The 25,406-nt window shown below is 40.1% G+C and overlaps 1 protein-coding gene across 2 annotated transcripts in view; it reads right to left on the reverse strand.

The window, feature by feature from the left end:
- Positions 1–25,406, reverse strand: part of cacna1c (calcium channel, voltage-dependent, L type, alpha 1C subunit) — a 669,326-nt gene that overhangs the window by 26,730 nt on the left and 617,190 nt on the right. For both annotated transcript variants that reach the window (XM_063058026.1, XM_063058027.1), the window contains 3 exons: positions 7,814–7,948; positions 1,803–2,155; positions 1,095–1,121 (listed from right to left, as the gene is read on the reverse strand). In XM_063058026.1, coding sequence (XP_062914096.1) covers positions 1,095–1,121; positions 1,803–2,155; positions 7,814–7,948 — 515 coding nt within the window. The remainder of the gene's footprint in view (positions 1–1,094; positions 1,122–1,802; positions 2,156–7,813; positions 7,949–25,406) is intronic.

Genomic DNA, 25,406 nt, shown 5'->3' on the forward strand with positions numbered 1-25,406 from the left:
AAGGTCTTTCGAGTGTTGTGAGCTGTGGGGCATGGGGAATGTTCTTCAGAGAACAAAGGGCTTCAGTGGTGTGTGATCTGAAGGTGTGGGCACTGGATATGTAAAGAAAGGGGACCTATCTGAATTGGGTTGGAAGTGCTGTGAAACCTGCTTCTGTATGAGTGACCATTGGATTGTGCAGGTCATGCTTGTGCTATAGAGAATGCTGGAAATGCTGTTCAATCATGTATCATACACAAGTAACTTTGTTCATGATGCATGTAATAAGTTGTCAGTTTCAAATACAAAAAGATTGTTCCTACATGATCAAATTACTTGCCAAGTATTGCTTGCCAGAAACAAAACTCAGTAACTTAAAGGCAATCTTTCACATTAAGCTGGATCCTTAATTTAAAATGAGTTATTTAAGACGTGGCCAGAAATGATTGGTGGTTCCTCCTTCATTTTAATTATTTCCACATTGCTTTTATTATGCAGAACAGTTAAAGTCTAGCTCTTTAGACACCTGATTTTATTTAGTAATGAGTTTCATAGTTCTGCTGTTTTTTTTTACTGATGTTATAAGCATGCAGATTTCTTCTGAGGTGACAAAGAACAATTGGTTGTTGAGCAGCAGTTAACATTGAACTCAAGGGTGATGTAAGTCACTATAACTAAAGGAACAGACAGGAAGCAGACTGGATAGTACACAAGCTTGCCTTAGCAGACTTAGATCATTATGTGCTTGATAATCAAATGGAATCCCTACTCAACAAAACCTAGGATTTATTTGAGTATACATTTTGCAAATTAATCTATCTCATCTTCACAGTTATCACGATTTGCTTCCTTTTTATTCTTTGTTTCCCTTTATTTTACTCTGCTCCTATACTTCCCCAAATTTATTATTTCTTATTTTTCCCCATTCCTTTTGCAATTTCATAAACATTAACTGTCTCTCTCTCCATGGAAGTTATTGAATAGTTTCAACATTTCTGTCCTTTCATATTTTTGGCATTCAAATTATTTTGTTTTCATACATTTCTTATTTAACTGAAGCAAACAAAAAAGAAACTACAGAGTTAAAACTGAGCAACACTGAGAAGCACACATACCGGATAAGTGTTTCATAATACCATGTCCTATTTCACAAGAGAGCACGAAGGTAGACAAGAAAAATTAATTAGATATTAATTTACATTCATATCACAAGAAGACACCGTAATAAAATAAAAAAAAACGTGAAATGAAGCACAAGGCTTCACACTGCAATACACTGCTGGGTCGGGGGTTTGTTATGTTTGCATAGCATTAGTGAGGCTAATAGTGAACTAGTGTGACTCAGTGAATGGAGAAGTCAGTCTGTTGTTTCACCTGAGAATTACTGTAATAGATACACAATACTTGTACATGGCAACATTTAGTAAAGTTGTGGAAAAGAGTGCACAGTAGGTACAGCTGGAGGTAGGGGCAGAGCTTTTGGTGATCAATGCTCCAGTCTTCCATGTGCACTCCTGTCTTGCAAGACGTTTGCACATCATTCTAATTACGGCCTCATCTGAACTTACTACCTCTTACATTGGGGTTGTGCACAGACTATCAGTAATTGTAAGGGTGATATTGTCATACTGCAGGTTATAATTGGTCCAAACCATATTCACATTGTCTATTTTAGGGGAACCTAACATTATACTCCTGTTATGGTGGGAGTCATAATATTTTTCCTATTTTGTTGTCATTACCTACATCAACTACGTTCAAATAATGAACCAACAAAGTAACTATCAATCACATTAATGTCATTATACGTGTCACACACTTACCTTTTGGGATTGATTTTCCATGCTGTGCCTTGCAATAAGAGTGCTGAAGTTAGGGAATTGCCATGGCCATCCACTGTACTCACAGTGCTTTGATAATTGACTGGACTTGGAAATCTGGATATTGCAGTATTGTTCGCATTGTTAATGTTGGCATTTGACCCATTCGAGGAATAGCTGCTTGGAGTGAATGTTGAATCAACCAGTTTCTCGTGGGATGGTGACTCGGCCTCAGCTTGAGAAATTCCTGATTTATTGAGGTGCAAAGGACGCTGAGTGGTGAAAGTCTGAGGGAAGGTGCTTCTACCATCAGTTGGATAATAGCCAACATGGTTACCAAATAAGCCACCTGCCCTCTAATAAGAAGAAAACACACTGAGTTGCATTCAAAATTTCAATATTATGCAAGCTACATAGATCATCTATTTTTCACCAGAATAATATAATTCCAGCTGCCAAGTGTAATGAAATTTGGAGGAATAAACTTGCCACAGCTGGAAAGATGTGAATTTAGTTTCCTGACTTCTCACATAATGACCGTCAATATTTGCCTGTCCCTGAGTAGAGCAAAGCTTTAACAGAGCAGAGTGAATGAATAAACTCTGAATTACTTCCACACAGCTAACTAAGCATTAACGGGTATCTGAGTAGAAGCACCTTGGAACCAACCACTACCACTACAGATATAAGAGCAGTTCAGAAGCTGGATATTTTGTAGGGAGCGATTCATTTCCTGACACTCCCAGTCTTTTCCATGTGTGCTATGGGATACTCTCCATTGGCCTGCATGAATTCAAAGCTGACAAAACTCAGGAAGATTAACACCATCCAGAACATAGTGGCCCACGTGACTGTCATCCCATTATCCACCCTAAACATTCAGTTCTCCAGTCCTGCGCACAGTGCTATGATGTACAGTGCCTGGACTATAAGTTGTGCTGTTCCAACAGTAATTCCAAAAAAAAGCATGGGTTTCATTCAGAGCCCTTAGTTTTTAAAGTGTGCAGATATGGATTAGTCCAAAGCCTTCAGCTTTTGAATATTTCTTCATTCTATGAAAGAATACCTTTCCAAGTGTGACGATGAAATTATTCAAAACTGCACCATATTTATAAGGCCACAAGATATAGCAGCAGATCTAGGCCACTAGTCCCATGGAGTCTGCTCTGCCATTCAATCATGGCTGATCATTTTTTTCCCTCTCCTCAGACCACTTCCAGGCCTTCTGTCCTTAACCTTTGATGCCACAGCCAATCAAGAACCTATCAATCTCCGCCTTAAATTTACCCAGTGACTTGGCCTCCACAGCTGCCTGTGGTAACAAATTCCACAAATTCACCACCCTCTAGCTGAAGAAATTTCTCCACATCTCTGTTTTAAACAGACGTCCCTCTATCCTGAGGCTGTGCCCTTTTATCCTAGACCCCCCCACCACGGGAAACATCCTTTCTACATCTACTCTGTCTAGGCCTTTCAACATTTGAAGGGTTTCAGTGAAATGTCCCTCATCCTTCTAAATTTCAGTGAGTACAGGTTCAGAGCCATCAAATGTTCCTCATACGATAAGCCTCTCATTCCTGGAATCATCCTTGTGAGCCTTCTCTGGACCCTCTCCAATACCATTTCCAAGTAAAAGAGCCCAAAACTGCACACAATACTCAAGGTGAGGCCTCACCAGTGCCTTATAAAGTCTCAGCATCACATCCCTGCTCTTATATTCCAGACCTCTTGAAATGAGTGCTAACATTACATTTGCTTTCGTCACCACTGACTCTACCGCAAATTAACATTTAGGGTATTCTGCACAAGGACCCTTTGCATCTCAGATTTTTGGATTTTCTCCCCATTTAGATAATAGTCTGCACAGATATTTCTTCTAAAAAAGTGCTTGACCATGCATTTTCCAGCATTGTATTTCAGTTGCCACTTTTTGCCTATTCTCCTAATCTATCTAAACCCTTCTACAACCTTCCTGTTTTCTCAAGACTACCTGCCCCTTCACCAATCTTTGTATCATCTACAAACTTGGCAGCAAAGTCATCTATTCCAAGATTGATATACAGCATAAAAAGAAGCAGTCCCAACACTAGTCACTAGCAACCGACCAGAAAAGGATCTTTTTATTCCCACTTCCTGCCTCCTATCAATCAGCCAAAGCTTTAACCATGCTAGTGACTCTAACCATATTATGTGTTCTTAACTTGGTAAGCTTGCTCATGTGTGGCACCTTGTCAAAGCCCATCTGAAAATCTAAATATACAACATCCCTTTTATCTACTCTATTTGTAATCGCCTCAAAGGATTCTGAGAGATTCATCTGGCAAGATTTTCCCTTAAGGGAACCATGCTGACTTTGTCCTGTCTTGTTCTGTGACACCAAGTACTCCATAACCTCATCCTTAACAATTGACTCCAACATCTTCCCAACCACTGAGGTCAGGCTAACTGGTCTATAATTTCCCATTTCTTGAAATTTCATGACTAACGCCTCTACAATCTCCACAGCTACCCATTTCAGAAACCTGGTCTGGGTGACTTATGCACCTTCAGGTCTTTCAGCTTTTTGAGCACCTTCTCCCTTGTAATAGTAACTGCACTTACTTCTCTTCCCTCCCACCCTTCAACACCTGGCACATTGCTTCCCAATCCTCTATCTTTTTGTTAATTTTTGCTTTGTTGTATGCCCCCTCTTTTGCTTTTATATTAGCTTTGACTTTATGAAGATTAGCAACTGATATTATACATTGGCATAGAGTTGCTACAGGATGTATTATGGTAAATACATAACAGAAACAGGCCCTTCTGCCCAACTTATTTAGTGTAATCACTATGTCCATCTCATCTAAACCTATTTGCCTAGGCATTTGGTCATATTCCTTTGAACCTTTCCTATTCATGATTCTCTTCAAATATTTATTGTATGTTGTAATTATACATGCCTTTATAATCTCCTTTGGCAGCTCATTCATATATCCAACAATCTCTATATGAAACTTGCCCCTCAAATATTCTTTCATATTTTCCCTCCCACAAACCAATGCCCCTAGTTCTGGACACCCCTATCTTGGGAAAAACACTGTATCTGTCGATCTTTTCTATGCCTCTCATACTTTGGTAAGCCTCAGTAAGATCACTCTTCAGTTTTCTTCACTCCAGGGGAAATTGATCCAGCCTATTCAATCTCTCCTTATAACTCCCACTCTCCCAATTTCAGGCACCATCCTTGTGAATCGTTTCTACACCCTCCCTCCAGTGTGGGAGCCAGAATTGTATACAATATTCCAAATGTGAACTAACCAAATTTTGTACAACTGTAAAATAGTATCTCAAATCTTGTACTCCATGCCATTGCTGGCCAAGATAAACATGCCATATGGCTTCTTCACCAGCCTGTCTAATGATATTGCCACTTTTAGGGAACTATGTTCTACAACATTTCCCAGGATTCTGCCATTCACTCTACCTAGGCCTTTGAATATTCAATTGGTTTCAGTTAGATCCTTCCTCATTCTTCTAAACTCCAGTGAGTACAGGCTCAGAGCCTTCAAATACCCTCATACGTTAAGCCTTTCATTCCCAGAATCACTCTCATGAACAAGCTCTAGACTCTCAACAATATTAGCACATCTTTTCTTAGATAAGAAGCCCCAAACTGCTCACAATACTCCAAATGCAGTCTGACCAATGTCTAATAAAGCCTCAGCATTACATCCTTGTTTTTATATTCTAGTTCTCTCAGGATGAATGCTAACATTGCAATTGCCTTCCTTACCACCAACTCAACTTGCAAGTTAACCTGTAGGAAATCCGGCACAAAGACTCCCAAGTCTTTGCATCTCTGATTTTTGAATTTTCTTTCTGTTTAGAAAATAGCTTATCCCTTTATTCCTTCTACCAAAATGCATGACCATACACTTCCCTACACTATATTCCATCTGCCGCCTCTTTGCCCGTTCTTCTGATTAGTCCAAGTCCTTCTGCAGACTCCCTGCTTCCTCTACACTACCTGCCCCTCCACCTATCTTTGTATCATCCTCAAACTTGACGACAAAGCTATAAATCCAGCATTCAATTCATTGCCAACTAATATGAAAAGAAGCAGTCCCAGTACTGATACCCATGGAACACCACTAGTCACCAGCAGCCAACCAGAAAAGGCCCCTATTGTTCCTACACTTTGCCTCCTGCCAATAGCCAATCTTTTTATCCATGCTAGCACCTTTCCTGTAATATCATAGGGTCTTATCTTGCTAAGCAGCCTCATGTATGACACCTTGTCAAAGACCTCCTGAAAATCCAAGTACACAACATCAACTGATTATCCTTTGTCTATCCCGCTTGTTATTTCTTCGAAGAATACCAACAGATTTGTCAGGGAAGATTTCCCCTTAAGGAAACTGTGCTGACTTTGGCCAATTGTCCAAAAGAAAATTAGGAAGTTTAAGAAAAAGATTAAAAGGCCAATTATTTAAACACAACATAAAAGTAAAATAGGCCTTGATAGAGTGGATTGGAGAGGGTGTTTCCAATGGGGAATGTCTAAGACCAGAGGACACAGCCTCAAATTAGAGGGGCATCCTTTTAGAATGGAGATAAAGTATTTCTTTAGCCAGAGAGTGGTGAATCTGTGGAATTTATTGCCTCAGGCAACTGTGGAGGCCAAGACTTTATCTATATTTAAAGTAGAGACTGATAGATTCTTGATTGGTCAGGGCATAAAGGGATACAGGGAGAAGGCAGGAGATTGGGGCTGAGAGGAAAAATGGATCAGCCATGATGAAATGGCGGAGCAGACTTGATGGGCCCAAATGGCCCCATTCTGCTCCTAAATCTTATGGTAGTGATGCTTTAGAACATAGGGAGGCTTGTTTGTAAATGACAAAGTTATACTCTTACTTTTTGAACAAATGAAATGAGAATATAGATGGGATGGTGGGATGCAGTGCAGTTAACGTTCAATAAAACTGCCTTTAACAAAATAGCAAAACAGTGGATAAGTAAATGAGTTTTGATGATACCTTAAAAAGATCATATTTTTAAAAGACATTTAATAATATTAACTGCTGAAACAGGACAGTTATTTCCAAATACATGTTCTTTTTAATTGTTTATACTACACAAATTAATATTTTATCCTAGCTGTTACAAATTAAACCAATTCTTATTCTGTGGTTTAGTCCTGTTTTAAAACAAGTTTATTTTCTTTATCAATTCCAATAGGTAAAACTCAAATTTTCAAAATGTTAATGGTCAGAGAACACTTACCTTCATTTTTACTGATACTTAAAGGAAAATATAACAGGGGTTGCAAGACTGACCTGCCTCAGGGGCTGTAATTACAGACTGACTTCCAAAACTCCAGCTCCCGGAGCACAGCATCCACTCCTCAGCATGAGCAGTTGGAATTTAACACACCAATCATATTTTTAACATTACTTCCAAATGTATCCTGTAAAGTTACTCAATAGTGCCAAGGATTATATTATAATGTGAAAAATACTGGTGAAAAGTTGCATAGGTAATTTCATGAGAAATGATGACTGCAAGGGTAGGTAAAGACTTACTCCTTGTAGCATAGGAGCCTGAGGGTATAGAGGTGTATAGAATTATGAGGAGCACAGAAAGGGTGGATACGCAGTCTTTTTCCCTAGGAAAGCAAATCAAAAACTTGAGGGCATTAGTTAAAGTGAGTGGAGGAAGATTAAAAATTGCCTGAGGGGCAGCTTCTATATGCAGATGGTGGTGTACATATGGAATGAACTGCCAGAGGAAGTGGTTGAGGAAGGTATAATGTTTAAAAGACACCTGGGCAAGTACATGAATAAGAAAGGTTTAGAAAGATATCTCAGGTGGGGATCTTGGGCCCATTTCCAACTTGCAATTCTCTATGACCCAGTTAGATAAATAGATCAGCAAGCCATTAAAAGTGCATATTATAGTGGAATTTAGGTGCAAGTCTTTAGTTTTATTGGAATCCCTAAGTTTCTTTTGGCATTATCTGATGTGAAACCTACCCTGAAGATATCATCCTCAGATGCAGCTGAAGCAGCTTCTGTCATTGCTTTCTCTAGTTCTTCTTCTGCTGTCAGGTCCCCAGATATGGCTCGACGAATCTCAGGGCCAATGTCATGCAAAGTACGCAGACCCGCCTATAAAGGAAAAATAAATGCGGAAAAAGGGTCTAAAAGTTTCTTTTTAGACAGTGAAAAATGTTTTTTTACATATAATTCCACATATATCATGGGGGGAATTAAAAAGGTCCCATCACTTCTACCCTAGCCATCTGCAGAATCTAGGTGAATGGAGCTACAAACTTACCCACTGGCTTCCCACCACAATCTGGGCAACAACATGTACAGGTGGCAAAGTCTTTTAATATCTGAATAAATGGTATTAATGGGGCTCAAATGAAGAGATAAATGGAGATCTGAGCTGGCAGCAGCAGATGTTGCCGGGGAAACCAAAACTGTAATGAGGTGGATTCAGAACTAAGCAAGGAAGGGAAGAATATCATTCCAAAGTGTTAAGTGTTTCCTTTTGGTTCTTTGTTGTACGTTCAGTCTACAAAGAGAACCCACGCATCAGCTCTGATTATTTTTAGTTTATGCCATGTTTTCTGTCTTGAGTGAATATTCTGGAGCACTTCATGGGTGGCCTATAACTAATGCAATTTCAACACTTCTGCTTGATGTTGGCAAGAAAAAAATAATACCCCAAATATTATTCTCCTGATGGAAAGGCAGGAGGGCTGTATATTGCATAAAATCCATGTTTGTTTAGATTCCACACTTTGAAGGCTAGATTTTAAACACTGATGTTGGAATAGAGCCTGCTTCACCTGGCTTTGCAACCTTGTTAATAGACTGGGATGTGTTTATGGATATCTGGCCCACTTCTTTCCAGAAATCTTAACTACTAGGTCATAAATAAAAACAAAAGCATGCTTATTTTGTGTGTTACTGTAATGTACAAGGGCCCCTGCACAAAGAAATTAAGCATTCATAAGAATATTATACAGCACAAGAATGCTCCATAAAATGCTAGGAGATATATCAGAAATAATACTGTATCATTTACATATATTTACTAAGCATCAACTCTTATCTGGTAGGTATATATCCTTGTTACAGCCAGTAGGAAATAATAGGACAAGAGGAAATCAGAGGTGTGATTCCTGAAGAAGAGGCTCTGTCTGTCCAAGATGCACTCGGGTTATTAACTCAAAATTTAGCTTTCGTATCATATGTGCAGAAAGTCAGTTTAGTCATATCGAAATATTCTTAGAAAGTATACTGGTTCAAAACTCTGTGCCTTCTATAACTTGAAAATAACATAAGTGCAACTGGAAGCTTCATATATACAAGTTATATTGTTCATATTTTTTCGTGTCTAAAGTCCTCTTATATAGTTTCCAGGGAGGGGTGTTTGTCTTGGTTGTTGATATTACGTGACTACTATAGTATTGGCAGCCTGTGTACCGATATTCCGTCCTTCAATGGACCAAAATGAATTTATGTTACTCCATTTCAAAAACAAAACTAACGTCCAGTGTGAAATTTTTATTCAGAGATTACCTTAAAAGAATATTTATACTATTCTGACATCTTAATATGAAGTTAGTAAAAGTTCTAAAACATTGTGCATGTTTCCTGATCATAAATCACCTCATGTAACAAAGAAATCATAAATGAACTTTTCTCTGTCAGATGCTACATGATCTGAATACTTCCAGTATTTTTCCAGTATTATATTGAAGAACAAAATGTCTGAAATATTTGTGACTAATCATTGTGGGTGTGTGTGTGACATTTCCAGCTTTTCAGTATGTATTTGAAACCTGCATAATTTCTTCAGACATTAAAACAGAAATCAAAAACATTTCTTTGCAAATGCAATTCATATTACAAAACATTATACAATCTAATTCCAAAACAAATGCTATTATCTATAGCTAGTAGACTAAATGCTCTGGGCTTTACACCGGAAATTATGCATTATACAAATGCGTTTAAAAACATTAGTATAAATTATGGCAATGATTCTTTTAACTATATTAACATGCAATTACAATCATAACCTGCATGATAAGAAGACAGCTTTTCAGAGAATTCATGAAAAGTAAGTTAACACACTACATATTGCTACCAAAAAATGAAACAGTGCCTTTGAGCTTTGGAATTCCAGTGTTCCTGCTCAGCTGCTGGAAGTGAGGAGAGTTGGGATTTCATTTTGCCACATAAGGTAATGAGAACAAAAGCATTTTAGTCATGCTTCAAACTTCAAATGTGGCGCCCATGCATTGAATAATAAGCACGGTATGAAGATCTGGCAAGGGTGAAGAAATTAGACCATATAATTAAGTGTTCTTAAGGGGATAAACAGGTGGCAGTGTAAACGTTCCATATGAAAAATTAGACAGACATAAAGAAAGACAATTGGAAGTGTGTATTGTCTAATCATATCACAGACTCCAGAGGTAGAGAAAGCAATGACAAATAATTCACCTGAATATCCATGAACAAAGCTTGAGTTGCACAATATAAAAAAATATAGAAGATCTTTAAGAAAAGTACTTCAGATAATATTACCAGGCTGAAATTCAGAGCAATATTTGCAAGAAATAAGAAAAACTGTTTTGGTCAAGGAAAAGGGAAATGACACAAAGGAGAAATTGATCCAAAGCCTTTATTCCAAGCATTTTATGGTAACTGGAAAATTATTTGGAATGTAGATGTCATAGAAGTCAAATGAAATGGTATTCAATATATAATTGCCAACCTTATAACACAATATATTAGAAATAATCAAATGCAACATAATTGAAACAAATTACTATAAAGATTAGTGCAACATGAACATTGAAAATATTTGTCTTAAAATGCAACTGTATAGCAAGAACTGTAAGTCATTAGGAAAAGAAAAGGAAAAGAATGCATTTTGAATCTTATCATATCCCAGTAATGATGAAAAGTCATCAATCTGAAAATTTAACTATTTCTGTATCCACAGATGTTTCCTGATTTGCTGAGGATTAGCTTTTTTCTGGTTTTATTTCAGACTTCCAGCATCCACAGTATTTTGCACATACAGTGCCTGATCAGGTATCATAATATGAAAATCATATACAATAACAATTATATACAATGTTTTTATTTCCAAATATAACAATCCATTCGTTGAACTTTGAAAGGAATTCTACATGTTTACGGAATAATACATCAGCCACTATGTCCCCAGATAAAACTCCATTTCTCTCCAGTTGGTCTTCAGTCGACTTTGGAGCATTCTGGAAATTGACAAAGTGGATTCATGTGGGTAAATTCATTGATCTCAAACTCCTATTAGTTAAAAGTCCTGGGGAACTGGCACCACCGTGCCACAATCCTCCTCCAGCATGTGCTCCTCAGAAAGCACAAGATCAATGAATTTACATGATGGAGTCTTACAAATTAGTGCCTTATATTGACCAAAGTGACTGCATGCTATGACAATCAGACTCCACATTACTGCAAAACATTTTACCACGTACGCAAGTCCCTGTTCATGTGGTTGAACCTGCATTTGCATAGTGCCCACAAGTGCTAAGTTACCCCTTCTTATGCTCTGGAACTTTGTGGGGGAGATGAAGGCACTACACCTGTGAACTCTGCCTGAAGTCCCTATTTTTTTGCGTTGCTCCTGTGGCAGATAAATTCAGGTGAATATTGTCTCCAGCCACGTGCTCTTACATTCTAGGAACGGTTTCCATTATGGCCTTCCTTGCACTTCTTTACTTTCCATTGCTTCACCAGCCGTACAAGACTCTTCGGAATTCTTCTCTCAACAAAATGATGGTTTGCTGCTGCTCTGCTTCCGAGAACTTCAAAGTGGCAGAATTATCTGTAAAAACACAAGTTTTTCTTATCTGATGCTGTACTGAATGACTACATATCACAATGAAAGCTTGCAAGAATTTTGAACATGAGAAATCTCACAACAGGAGTAATGCAGAGTCAATTAGTTGAGCAAAAGGATTTAGAAAAAAGTTTTGAAGGTGCTGTAATTATGTTACTAAGATGCAAGTGAGAGAAGGGTTAATGCTAATTGTTTGGACTGAAGGTAAAGAGTGTGGGTTTAAGTAAAACAATTTAATACTCACCAGAATTCAGTAGAGTCAAAGGAGGAGTCAGATAAGTCCATGTTCCACGAGGCGAATATTTTAGGGATAGAATTCTGATCATTTATATGGTCTGGTCCTGCACACCCTTTACAGTTAGGTGCTTTAAAGGCACCTTCCCTAATTCAATAACACACACAGTCACTCCAATAGAGGTATCCTGCTGTCCTTTCCAGCCTGAAGACAATTTGGAGTTAGTTTTTATTTTCAAAGGGACGTTTAACTGTTTCTTGGGACATTCTGGACATTCCCAACAGCCTGACTGCAAGTTGCATCAGGTCTTACCTGCAAGAGTTTTACTGAAACTGTTGTACATCAGGGCAGAATTCTTACATGTGGTTATTGTGTGATGTGAACTAGTCACTCCCTTTCTCACATTGTCAGAATATTGCTTACAGTCAATGTAATGCACGACCCTGGCAGGACAGGGCCCATTCCAAATACAAAAGCTGATGCACGAAGGATTCTGGACGTAAGCTGCTCAATAAGTGAACTGTTTCACAAATGTTCATGTGAATAACATGGATATTTCAGGTTTTCATTATGTATTCTTTCAGGTTCAATTTCTTATCTGCCTGTTCCTGTTAAGTGTGGTAAAGATTTACTTGCAGAGTTTAATTGGCTCATTTGGAATGAAGGTTAGAAATGTCTGTTTTTTTTTGTGGATTCCAATTTGACTTCTTGCCTGAAGTCTAGGAAAAAAGGGCTCTCCGATACTTGACATAGAACTCTGCCAGCAAATGCATTATTTGTTTTCCACCTGCTGAAACCAACATTAGAAGTATTATTAAAAGAAAAGATATTGTTTTTGTTCCCGTGTCTTTGTTTGTCACCATACTTGTGCTGTTTCCACTTCAAAGTTTCATTAAGTATTCAAAACCATTTATCTGTTCAATTTCATGTAATTTTCTAAATCATGCCTTGTCAATTTTAAACACATTTCTCACAATACATAAATAAATGCATAGATAAGCTAACCAAATGAGGGAATCATCTGATATTGAATGACATGAAACAATAATTTTTGCTCGAAAGCAGAAGACTAGTAGAAAATTACTTTGTGATTTTTCAGTGAAAAGCTAAAATGGAACAAATAAAATAATGAAAGACCAGTTAAATGAAATAAAGAACACATTACTAAATTAAATAGCCTGTAAAAGAAAGCATGGCGATCAGAATATTCACTTTGCCTGAGACAATTATTTGAAATGTAAGCAAAAGATCTCCTTAATTCTGCCTGCTTATTAGCACAACTACCAAATGTAGTCAGCATAAACCTTGCTTTCTATTGAATGCGCACATCAGAAGGCAAAAAAGGGTCCCAAACAGTTCTTCCAGGTGAGGCAACACTTCACCTGTGAATCTGCTGGGGTGATCTCTTGTGTCCGGTGCTCCTGATGCGACCTCCTTTATATTGGTGAGACCCATGGTAAATTGGGGGAACTGCTTTGTTGAGCACCTCTGCTCCATCTGCCATAAGGGGAAGCTCCCAGGGGCCAAACATTTTAATTTGGATTCCCATTCCTATTCTGACATGTTGGTCCATGCCTCCTCAGGGTGGAGGAGCAACACCTTGTATTCCGTCTGAGTAGCCTCCAACCTGATGGCATGAATATTGATTTCTCCTTCCTGTTAAAAAAAAAAATTCTCCCTCCTCCTTCCTCTATTCCCCACTTTGACCTTTTACCTCTTCTCACCTGCCTATCACTTCCCCTTGAGTCCCCTTCTCCTATGGTCCACTCTCCTCTCCAGAAAGATCAGATTCCTTCATCTCCAGCCCTTGATCTTTCCCACCCACCTGGCATCACCCATCAGCTTCCTGTTGGCCTCCTTCCCCTCCTCCTCCTCTTTTATTCTGGTGTCTTCCCTGTCCTTTCTCAGTCCTGAAGAACGGCCTCAGCCTAAAACATTGACTGTTTATTCATTTTCATTGTTGCTGCCTGACCTGCTGAGTTCTTCCAACATTTTGCATCTTGTTGCTTTGGATTTTCAGCATCTGCAGACTTTGTCATGTTTAAAAAATGTTGACTTCCTTGTAATAGTTAAAGCTGGTCTCTGCGAATCAAGCCTATCTTGCATTTCTTAAAAAGAAGGTGCACTGGTCAGATAAGAAGTGAATCTGGTCTGGGAAGCACACAAGAATGTTGCAACAGGTGAAAAATGTATTGGGATGGTGTTTCAAAAGTCCTAACGGAAGAAATGGAAAGAAAGATAGATGTGATAGATCAGTCAGGTCTGAGAAATAGTCACAGAGGTTAAATTCCATAGACCTAAATGTGATGCTTAATGACTGCTAGAGTTTCAGTAATGCATTTTCAAATGACATAATCTCAGTTAATCACTAGTCAATCTTTAAATGATCATTCTACCATCAATCACCTAATGAGTTTGATGAAGGATCTTTCTCTTATTACAGATGCTGCATAACTTTCCTCCCACCTGGTAGGTGCTACAGGACCCTCCGCTCCCGCACCAGCAGGCACAGGAAGAGCTTCTTCCCTGAGGCTGTGACCCTGCTGAACCTCGCATCACAGCGCTAAGCAGTATTGCACCCATATTGTACTGTCTCAGTACTTTTATATTTGTGTGCTGTAGCACTTACTTTTGATTCGCAGTTATTTTGTAAATAACACTATTCTTTGCATTTCTGGTCAGATGCTAACTGCATTTCATTGGCTTTGTATCTGTACTTGGCACAATGACAATAAAGCTGGATCTAATGTAATCTAATAATTTGCTAAATATTTTCAGTATTTTCTGTTTATTTCAGGCTTCCTACAATAAATAATTATCAATTACTGGTTCAGTTTAAGATGATCCACCTTTTCACATTCCACTTCTCCATCCCACTACATCTTCAGAGTTTCAAGCTACACATGTTGTAAAGTAGACCTCCTAACTTCACCATTATCACCAAACTCTTCCCTCATTAGAAACTGTGTGTCTTTTTTTAAATTAGATAACAAGAAGTATAATTAGCCAGACACCAACGGGAAAGTAACAGTGAAGACACTTCATCATTTGATTTTACAATTTGAACCACCACTTCAATTATCATATGCAACTATTTCATAGATGAATGAAGTGTGTAATGAGCAAGCTTTGAGATAGTGTTGAGGTAGGAGTAAGCTGTAGCTGAGGCAGTATGGGTATAAGCTCACAGGAGAACAAAATCAGTACTTTGAAGAGGGAAACTATAGAAAAATGCTTCTTGATGGTGAGGCCTGGGTGAAAGTCAATTGGAGGCCAGCATGAAAGTGGCTACCATCTCTATCAATATACATTTTGAGTCAGCTATGACTGGATAACATCTTAGTTTAGCTTTTGACAGACAACTGAGTGCACAATGGATGCTGGTATTAGAACCATGCAAGAATATATTGTCAAGAAGCAAGCTCAAACTATTATCAACAAAAAGGCTTACACTTTGTGACATTAGTCCAGCAATCTGTTGTCTAACAGCCTACTAAAATAGTTGATACCACAGGATTGTGGAGACAGGAATGACAGTAGGCAGTGGCTAAATCAGGCTCAAGTAAATTGTTTTCTCTCCAAATAATATAATCCGTCTTACACATATCTGTTATTCTATCTATGGTTTGCTGTTGCCTGTTACTCAGTCACAACCTCTGCCAGAAAAGTTATGGTCTGAAGCAGGGCCTTTTAGACTTATCCTCCAAAGTCATCTCGAGGCTTGAGTGATAAATCAGAATAATTAACTTATCACCAGCTGATATCACTCAGTAGCTATCTTTTTCCAGGCTAGTGAAATACAGCAGGCTTCTACAGAATTAAAGTATCATGATGGTTTCCAGAATATCAGGCACTGATCTGCTTGCTACAGATCGTCACTGAGTTACGTATAGCCTGTATATATGGACCAACATTTGGGAGACTAGTGGGGTGGATTTCCGGATGCTGTGAGGCAGCAGGCATCTTTTGCCATGTGCGAATATGGGGTTTATGCCTCATTTCTGATTTGCAGGAACAGAATATTGTTTAAAGACATGTAGAGACAAGAGCTTGAGATGGCAGAAGCCCTTTTGACAGAGAAACGTGACAAAGTTGATACCTGCAAAGCAATATGCATACAATCAATGGGACTTTCTACCATGTGGAAGTTTGCAGTCTTAGGAACTCTGTATACTGTTTGTCTGTGCCAGTATTTGAACAAGAACAGGGAGTTATCCTGAGGATTCCCCAACCAAAATCAAGAAAAAAGCAACTCTCTTGTTACTTTCACATTGTTATTTGTAAGCACAGACCGTGTGCAAGTTGAATACAAAATTTCTTGCATTACACAAATGATTTCATTCTATGAAGTACTCTGAGGGGGATCTCCCCCTCCCCCTCCCTCTTTCAAATCTCTTACTAACTCTTCCTTCAGTTAGTCCTGACGAAGGGTCTTGGCCTGAAACGTCGACTGTACCTCTTCCTAGAGATGCTGCCTGGCCTGCTGTGTTCACCAGCAACTTTGATGTGTGTGACTCTCTGTTTAAAATGTCTTGTTAACTTGAAATCATTGCAGGCAAATGTGATATTTTCATTTTTATTGCAACCTCCCTTATTCAGGTTTACGTGAAACATTTAAGAAAGTATAAATATCTCCAACCACAAATGAATGACTCATTCAGTATGTATAATTTCATTGCTACAAACACCTTGGCAGCCACTAGAAATGCAACCTTTGGAGCTGTGCTAGATTTCATCAAGGATGTCTTTACTGAAAAGTAGCTAATAGGACATTGTTTCTTGTGAAGAAAATTCAATTTGAATTGAATTGAATTGATTTAAATCTTTTTTCCATCCCGGACGTGAGGGAGTAAAAATTGTTGCATTATGATTCCATCACAATGGATAGACAGTTGGATTTATAAGTGTAATGGTTTGTAGAAAGAAGCTGCTGTAGTCTGTTGGTTCTGGCTTTTATGCTGCGGTACTGTTTGCCAGACAGAAGCAGCTGAAACAGTTTATGGTTGGGGTGGCTGGTGTCCCGATGATCTTCCAGGCCTTCTTTACACACCGGCTGCTGTAAATATCCTCAATGGAAGGAAGATCACGCCCACAGATGCGCTGGGCTGTCCGTACCACTCTCTGCAGTGCCCAGCGATCATGGCTGGTGCAGTTCCTGTACCAGGCAGTGATACAGCCAGTCAGGATACTCTCAGTGGAAGGTCTTGAGGATCTGGGGGCTCATGCCGAACTTCTTCAGTTGCCTGAGGTCGAACAGATGTTGTTGTGCTTTCTTTGCCATGCAGCCAGTGTGTACAGTCCAGGTGAGATCTTCGGTGACGTGTATACCGAGGAACATGAAACTACTCACCCTCTCAACTGCCGTCCCACTGATGCTGATCGGGCGGTGGCTGTTTCTGTTCCTCCTGTAATCCACAATCAGCTCTTCTGCTCTTTGGACATTGAAGTTGTTATCCTGGCACCATTGTGTCAGGGTGCTAATCTCTCCTCTGTAGGCTGTCTCATCACTGCTGGAAATAAGGCCGATCAATGTTGTGCATCTGCATATTTGATCAGCCGATTGGAGCTGCGTGTGGCAGCACAGTTGTGGGTGTAAAGGGAGTAGAGGAGGGGACTCGGGGCACAACACTGGGAGGCACCTGTGTTGAGGGTCAGAGGGGGCAGAGGTGAGGGAGCCCATCCTTACCACCTGTTGGCGATCCGCTAGGAAGCCTAGGATCCAGCTGCACTTCCTGAACACTCTGGGCAGGTGTGACTTCACACTGAAAACCCTTCATTGCCACCCACTCCCTCTCCCAACTCTCCCATTTAGTCTTTTGTCTTGCTACACCTGTCCTTTACTTAACTACCAGTCTTTCCCTATAAATTATAAATTTGCCAATGACATCACTGTTGTTGGCAAAATCTCAGATGGTAACGAGGAAGCATACAGGAGTACAATAGATCGGCTAGTTGAATGATCAACAACATTGAACTCAGTGTCGGCATGACCAAGGAGCTGATTGTGGACTTCAGGAAAGGAGGCTGGGAGAACGCACACTAGGCCTCTTTGAGGGGTCAGCAGCGGGAAGGGTGAGCAGCTTCACGTCCTTGAGTGCCAACATCTCAGAGTATCTATCCGGGGTCTAACACATTGATGCCACCACAAATACGACAAATAGAAGACTCGGTATGTTGAGAGACTGTAGCAAATTTCTACAGATGTACTGTTGAGAACATTTTGACAAGTTGTATCATCATCTGATATGGAGGCTCTCATGGACAGGATGGAAAGCGGCTGCAGAGGACTGGAGATTCAGCCAGCTCCATAATTGGGCACAACCTTCCCCACCATTAATGACATCTTCAAAAGCAGGTGCCTCGGGAAGGTGGCATCCAACACTGACGACCCTCACCATCTGGAATACACCCTCTACTTATTATTAATATCAGGAAGGAGGTAAGGAAACCTGAAGACTCACACTGAAATGTTTTAGGAATGATTTTTTTCCCTCCGCCATCAGATTTCTTACAGTAATTTTTTATGTCTTACACTGTCCTGCTGCTACAAAACATAAATATCATGGTATTTGAGAGATATAATAAACCCAATTCTGATTCCGGTTCCCGTTTCAAAGAGTAGGCCTAGTCAGTAGGATCACTGATGTCGAGGAACAGGTGGTTAATATTGAAGTTCTGGTAGCAATAAATCCCTTGAGATCTGTTACATCATTCCCTAGAGACCTCTGGATTCTAATTCAATTGAGGAAACCAGCGAAGTTCAAAGAATTTCAGCAAAAGATAGAAGAAATCAACCCAAAATTTATTGGAGTTCAGGGCAGACATACTTGGCAAATACCATATATTAGAATGATGCAGTCTGAGGTGATTTTATATAGGACTTCAGATCCCACTGACAGAGAGATAGCAAATGTTACAAACCTTTCATTTATGAGCATCTACTTAGAAAGTAGGCTGCTACTGTTATTACAGGGGCCCTCAGTTAAATGTTTGCAGGGCATCATAAAAGATGGGATAACATTAAATCCAGAATCAGGTCAGGAGTTGGAATGGAATCAAATAATCTGGAGATGCAGGGTGTAGGATGGTTTTTTATGGGAAGTGAGATCAAAACACACAACATCAGGGATGGAGTGGGTTGGCCAAGTCATTGTCTCAGAGTGTGTTGAATTCTTCATCTGAAATCTAACCAACTTCTACCCACACTTTTCCCAAACCCCTGTTCTTCCATTATTCCCTCAGATTCATTCTGCCACCGAGCAACATCTGTTCTTCTTCTCAAGGCATTTTCTTATCCAACTACAGGAAATCCAGCAATTGTCTTTTTCACCTCCACTTTCCTGCAATCCAGGGCCCAAAGCACTGTTTCCAGATAAAGAGACGATTTACTTGCACTTCTTCCATTTTAGTATACTGCAGTCAATACTTGCAATGTAGTTTCATTTGTATTGAAGAAACCAAATGCATATTGGATGACCTCTTTGTAGAACATCTCTGTTCAATTTGCACATATTACCTTGAACTGCCAGTTCTCTGTCAATTTAATTCTGTATGCCTGACTTCTCTGCCATTGTTCCAATAAATCCTGTCACCCAGCTTGAGAAATATTTTTCACCTTCTCATGGGCACATCATAGCTTTCTGGTCTCAACAATTAATTGAACTATTTCAGAAAATCAAGCATTCAATCTTTGTATTTCATATTCCCAATATTCATATTTACCTCATTCCCTTATAGTAATCTTAGATTTAACACATCTCCTCTTTAACACCTCCCCTCATCTTTTGTTATTCACTATTCTTTATCAGCCCCTTCCAGCTGGCTCCATCAACACTTCTGTCAATCAAAGGGTTTTGGCCCAGAACATCAATTGTACTCTTTTCCTAGATGCTGCCTGGCCTGCTGAGTTCCTCCAATCAATCAATCTCTCCTGCCTTGTCCTATCACAGACCCTCTACTGGTACTCACCATCTCTACTTCCTTAGCCTGTAATTCAAGATCTCTTTTATCTATACCCAGGGTGCTCAAAGCCTGTGCCCCTCAGCTATGTGGAGTACTTCGCCATGTATTCTACATGAGCCTGAGGCTCCGGAGGGTTCCTGTACTGTGGAAGACGTTCTGCCTCGTCCCTGTGCCGAAGACGCCGCGCCCCAGCGGCCTCAATGACCACAGATCGGTGGCATTGACCTCCCACATCATGAAGACCCTGGAGAGACTTGTTCTGGAGCTGCTCCGGCCTATGGTCAGGTCACACTTAGATCCCCTCCAGTTCGCCTACCAGCCCCAACTAGGAGTTGAGGATGCCATCGTCTACCTGCTGAACCGTGTCTACGCCCACCTGGACAAGCCAGCGAGTACTGTGACGGCCATGTTCTTTGACTTCTCCAGTGCGTTCAACACCATCCTCCCTGCTCTGCTGGGGGAGAAGCTGACAGCAATGCAGGTGGATGCTTCCCTGGTGTCATGGATTCTTGATTACCTGACTGGCAGACCACAGTACGTGTGCTTGCAACACTGTGTGTCCGACAGAGTGATCACAGCACTAGGGCTCCACAGGGGACTGTCTTGTCTCCCTTTCTCTTCACCATTTACACCTCGGACTTCAACTACTGCACAAAGTCTTGTCATCTTCAGAAGTTTTCGGATGACTCTGCCATAGTTGGATGCATCAGCAAGGGAGATGAGGTTGAGTACAGGTCTACGGTAGGAAACTTTGTCACATGGTGTGAGCAGAATTATCTGCAGCTTAATGTGAAAAAGACTAAGGAGCTGGTGGTAGACCTGAGGAGAGCTGAGGTTCCGGTGACCCCTGTTTCCATCCAGGGGGTCAGTGTGGACATGGTGGAGGATTACAAATACCTGGGGATACAAATTGACAATAAACTGGTCTAAGAATACTGAGGCTGTCTACAAGAAGGGTCAGAGCCGTCTCTATTTCCTGAGGAGACTGAGGTCCTTTAACATCTGCTGGACGATGCTGAGGATGTTCTATGAGTCTGTGGTGGCCAGTGCTATCATGTTTGCTGTTGTGTGCTGGGGCAGCAGGCTGAGGGTAGCAGACACCAACAGAATCAACAAACTCATTCGTAAGGCCAGTGATGTTGTGGGGATGGAACTGGACTCTCTCACGGTGGTGTCTGGAAAGAGGATGCTGTCTAAGTTGCATGCCATCTTGGTCAATGACTCCCATCCACTACGTAACGTATTGGGTGGGCACAGGAGTACATTCAGCCAGAGACTCATTCCTCCGAGATGCAGCACAGAGCGTCATAGGAAGTCATTCCTGCCTGTGGCCATCAAACTTTACAATTCCTTCCTTGGAGGGTCAAACACCCTGAGCCAATAGGGTGGTCCTGGACTTATTTCATAATTTACTGGCATCATTTACATATTACTATTTAACTATTTATGGTTCTATTAATATTTATTATTTATGGTGCAACTGTAATGAAAACCAATTTCCCCCAGGATCAATAAAGTATAACTATGACTATAATGCATCTGGAATAAAAGAAAAATTGAAAATATTCAGCAAGTCAAGCAGTTGCTGAGGCGAGAGAGATGAAATTGGTTTGCCCCACCTTTCTGATGAAATCTAAAAAGTTAACTCTATTACTTTTTCCATGTGTTGATGTTGTGCCAAGTACTTCCAGGTTAATTTCAAATGCTGATATGTTTCCTTGCAGGCGGTAGACCTCTTATTAGTGTTTTGTGATTGCCTTGTCAAATGTAACTTTGTCTGTTTCTATGTGGTTCTCCCATTTCTTGCACTCTTTCAAACTGATGCCCAATCCTTTCAAATTTGTTGAGCTCTGAATGCACTTTAGAGGGCCTGATTTCCAAAAGGACCTGTCTATATGTGTGTGTCCAGGTTGAGTATCAGAAAAATATGTTCTCAGCTTAGGTTAGCATTTTACAAGTAAATAAAAGATCTTCCTCACTATTCAGTGCAAAAGTGGGAAAGATATGTCAAAATTTTAAAGTCTGTATGGACTGAGTTGAGAGACTAATTCCCTATATGAAAGGGATGATGATGATGCATTGCTGTGTTATGACCTGGCCAGAAGATTAATTGAAGCCTTAACAAAGAGCTAAAGCTATTGCAAAAGAGCCTGCTGATCCATAGGTAAAGGATCAAACCCGTGCCACACCCAAAGTGACCGAACCCTGAGGAGGGGGGAGGAGGATTGTGTGCAACTCTAATGGTCCACATGATAACCCCCCTCTGAGAAAATTTCCTCACAGCTCTGTGTCTCAGCACAATGTTGGTTACATATTAGGGATTGGTGGCACTGTCCCCTGTCCATCTCCTCAACACCTCTTCATCTACCTGTTAGAACCTGGCTACCTGGGGTAGAACTATCTGCACTGGATTGGATTGCATTGAGTCAGGAACTGGAGACTATGGGCTTAGGTTGGTTTTAGATTGGCCATGTTTGAGTTGGCTTCTAACTTTAAAGCCAAGCAGACATGTAGCATAGAATTCACTGCCACTATCCCTTAAGAAATCAATAGAAAGCCACAAGGAATTATTATGAATAAACAATGGTATATTGCCATGATGGCAATCCGATGATTTTCAGTCTACCTTTGCTTTCAGGTAATGAAGGCTCTCTACTCAAGACTGCCTCCTGGGTTATTGTGCATTAGGTAATGCAGGTAAAAAAATAAATCACGACTGCAGAATTTCTCATGAGTCATAGGGTGATGTTTTGAATGCAAGTGCCACAGGAATTCCCAGCCACTTAGCATTAAGAAAGACTGTTTCAGTTCGATTATTGAATTAGTCTGCAGACTCTGGAATGCCCTACACCCAGGAAGTTCACACGTAACTTCTGTGCATTTTGTGTTTCAGACACCATTCTGGACCAACGATTGACCCTTGAGGTATAATGCCTGTCCTCTGAATCCCTGGCTCATGACACCAGTCAGGGCTCCAGCAACTACAGTGCTGTGCGAGGAAGCAGGCTGGAACATTGTGAAGAAAACCACCAAGTCCCTAAATAGAGGTCTAGACCATACAGATCGTGGCCTGTGGGAGTTACTGGTGTACTCTCCACAAAAGGTCCCCAGTTATATTATCAACATCTTCTAAAATTTTGGATAAGCTGAAGAGAAAGGGGAGAGAAGAATTAAAGAAGGCTGTGACATCAAGAAGCACTCACTAGACATTAGACAAGTGAGGGAATATTTTCCATTTTACTGGATGCATACAGCTCAACCAATATGAAATACTTGACTTTGTCCAGGAAAAATCAGCTACTTGCTTGTTATTACTCCCAATCACATAGTAATGTAGACCTACAAAAATGAAGAGGCAGTTTGACAAAGCTTTTATAAACCATACCAAAAACCTGCAATTCCAATCACACATCATGAGGCAGATGCTGAGACAGGTTCAATAACAACTTTTAAAAGACAGTTGAATAGGTGCATGGATAAGGAAGTTTAGAAGGATATGGGCTGAATGCGGGCAAATAGAACTAACTTGAGTAGATTTCTTGGTTAGCATGGACCACTTGGGCCGAAGGGTCTGTATTCCTGCTGCATGAATCTACGTTGCTATGTCTATGTCCTGAGGCAATTTTATCAGTACAGCAAGACCAGAAAATTTACTTCAAAGTTATATACCATCTTGCTGGGCAATATTTATTTAATGACCTGGTTAATGTGTGAATATTCTGGAACCTACCTAATTGCACTGTGGCAGTTCTTTGAACTCAAGCACTGTAATGAACCATAAGGAATTTATTACTTCTTCAAGGAACATTAGTGATATTTCTTAAATGTTGACCTGTAAACCATCTGCAGATTCCATGAAAAAATTCCCATTGGGCCACAAATCCCATCTTACTTTTCCTCTGCTGCTCTTTATCTTACTGTTCTTTTGATCAAAAATCATATATACAAGATCAAACTAATCTAACATTCCAAACCATATTTATTTATTCAATCAAGCGTTCAAGCATCAATCAATTACTCATACGGATACTTTATATTTGTCTCCTGCATTCCTTTGTCTGTTGTACTGTGTGCAAGTGATGGTTGCCAGAGGAAGGTTCTGAAGGAGTGACTGAAGTCAGCTATAAAGTATAATTTTGAGCCCATCTGGACTTGTCTGACTATGTTTGGGCTACAGTCTCTTGCCATGACTACTGGTATCATTAACAACCAGCACCAAGGGCACCAGGGAAAGAGCAGTGGTGGGATCACAAAAGATGTCATCATGAGGGAGAACAACTGATCCACCCTCCACAGAGTTACTGCCATCCTCCCAGGATAGCTCCCAAACAACTACAGTAATATATTAGCAAGTAGACTGTGGAAATGTCACGGCACTCGGAAACCAACTTGGGATATGGAAAAGCTGAGATACAAAGTTTTAGTGAGAGCTACGATTGCCACACTTGGGTGTTGGGCAGTTTAGTTCTTTGCTGAGGTGTCAGCTAAGGCAGCTGTCAGACATTGTTTTGCCAGAAAGGATGAACTGTACATTTTGTACAATGTCCTGAGAGGCGTAGCATTGAATGCTGCATAAATCTGGACTTTTAAAACAGACTTCCAGCCAGGTCTTCCTGTGATCCAAGCACTGTATTGTGCATTGCAGTCAGCCATCATTGGAAGGCTGTTCCCTTGAAGATTTTTTTTTAAATTCACAAGTTGAGGCAGCGCATTTATTGCCCATTCCTAATCGTTGCTGAACTCACGGCCATTTCCCAGCAAGGCCAACCTGCTACTATGGTTACATATAGGCCAGACCAGGTAAAGATGAAAGATTATTTTTTTCTGAAGGAAAACCAGATCTGTTTTAACAGCAATCCTTCAGCTGCATAGCCACCATTAATGATCTGCCATGGTGGGATTCAATATTGCAGGCCTCAAGGTATCAATCTGGTAACATAACCACAATGCTACGATGACTTGATTCACCAGAGTAGATGTCATGAGCAATTCTGCTTTCTGGACAACTAGCAACTAAGTCATAACTTCTCAGTGTCCCAGTCTTAGGGCCAACATGTCAGTTAACTCTATAATACAAGATATCAATATCTTAGCCAGTGGCTGTGATTGCAATATCAAGTAATAGCTGTCTTCTTCTTAATTATCTTGTAATTCACTGATCAGGTTCAGGGCAGATGAATATTCCATGCTTTTGGAAAGAAGAAAGGCACAAGATTTAAGGAATAAGTAAACAATCTACATCTTATGAATGAGAATAAGATGGAAGTGGAATAAGAGGAGGAAGACTAGAAATAAGCACACTGATTTCCTTAACAAATTTCATCTAGCTGAGGATTTTGTGATGCCTGCTCCAGTAATAGACATTGCCACTTCTCCGGACCATTGAGCTGATAGACAAACCATCAGCAGTGGTAGTCTACTGCTCTGGATAATGACTGCATCACATTTTCCACTGTAAGAGAGGGAAATATTAGGGAGGGTGTTGAATTGTGCCAGAGTGATCTACCGGCCGTATC

The sequence above is a fragment of the Mobula hypostoma genome, chromosome 9 (genome assembly GCF_963921235.1).
Source record: "Mobula hypostoma chromosome 9, sMobHyp1.1, whole genome shotgun sequence".
NCBI lineage: Eukaryota > Metazoa > Chordata > Chondrichthyes > Myliobatiformes > Myliobatidae > Mobula > Mobula hypostoma.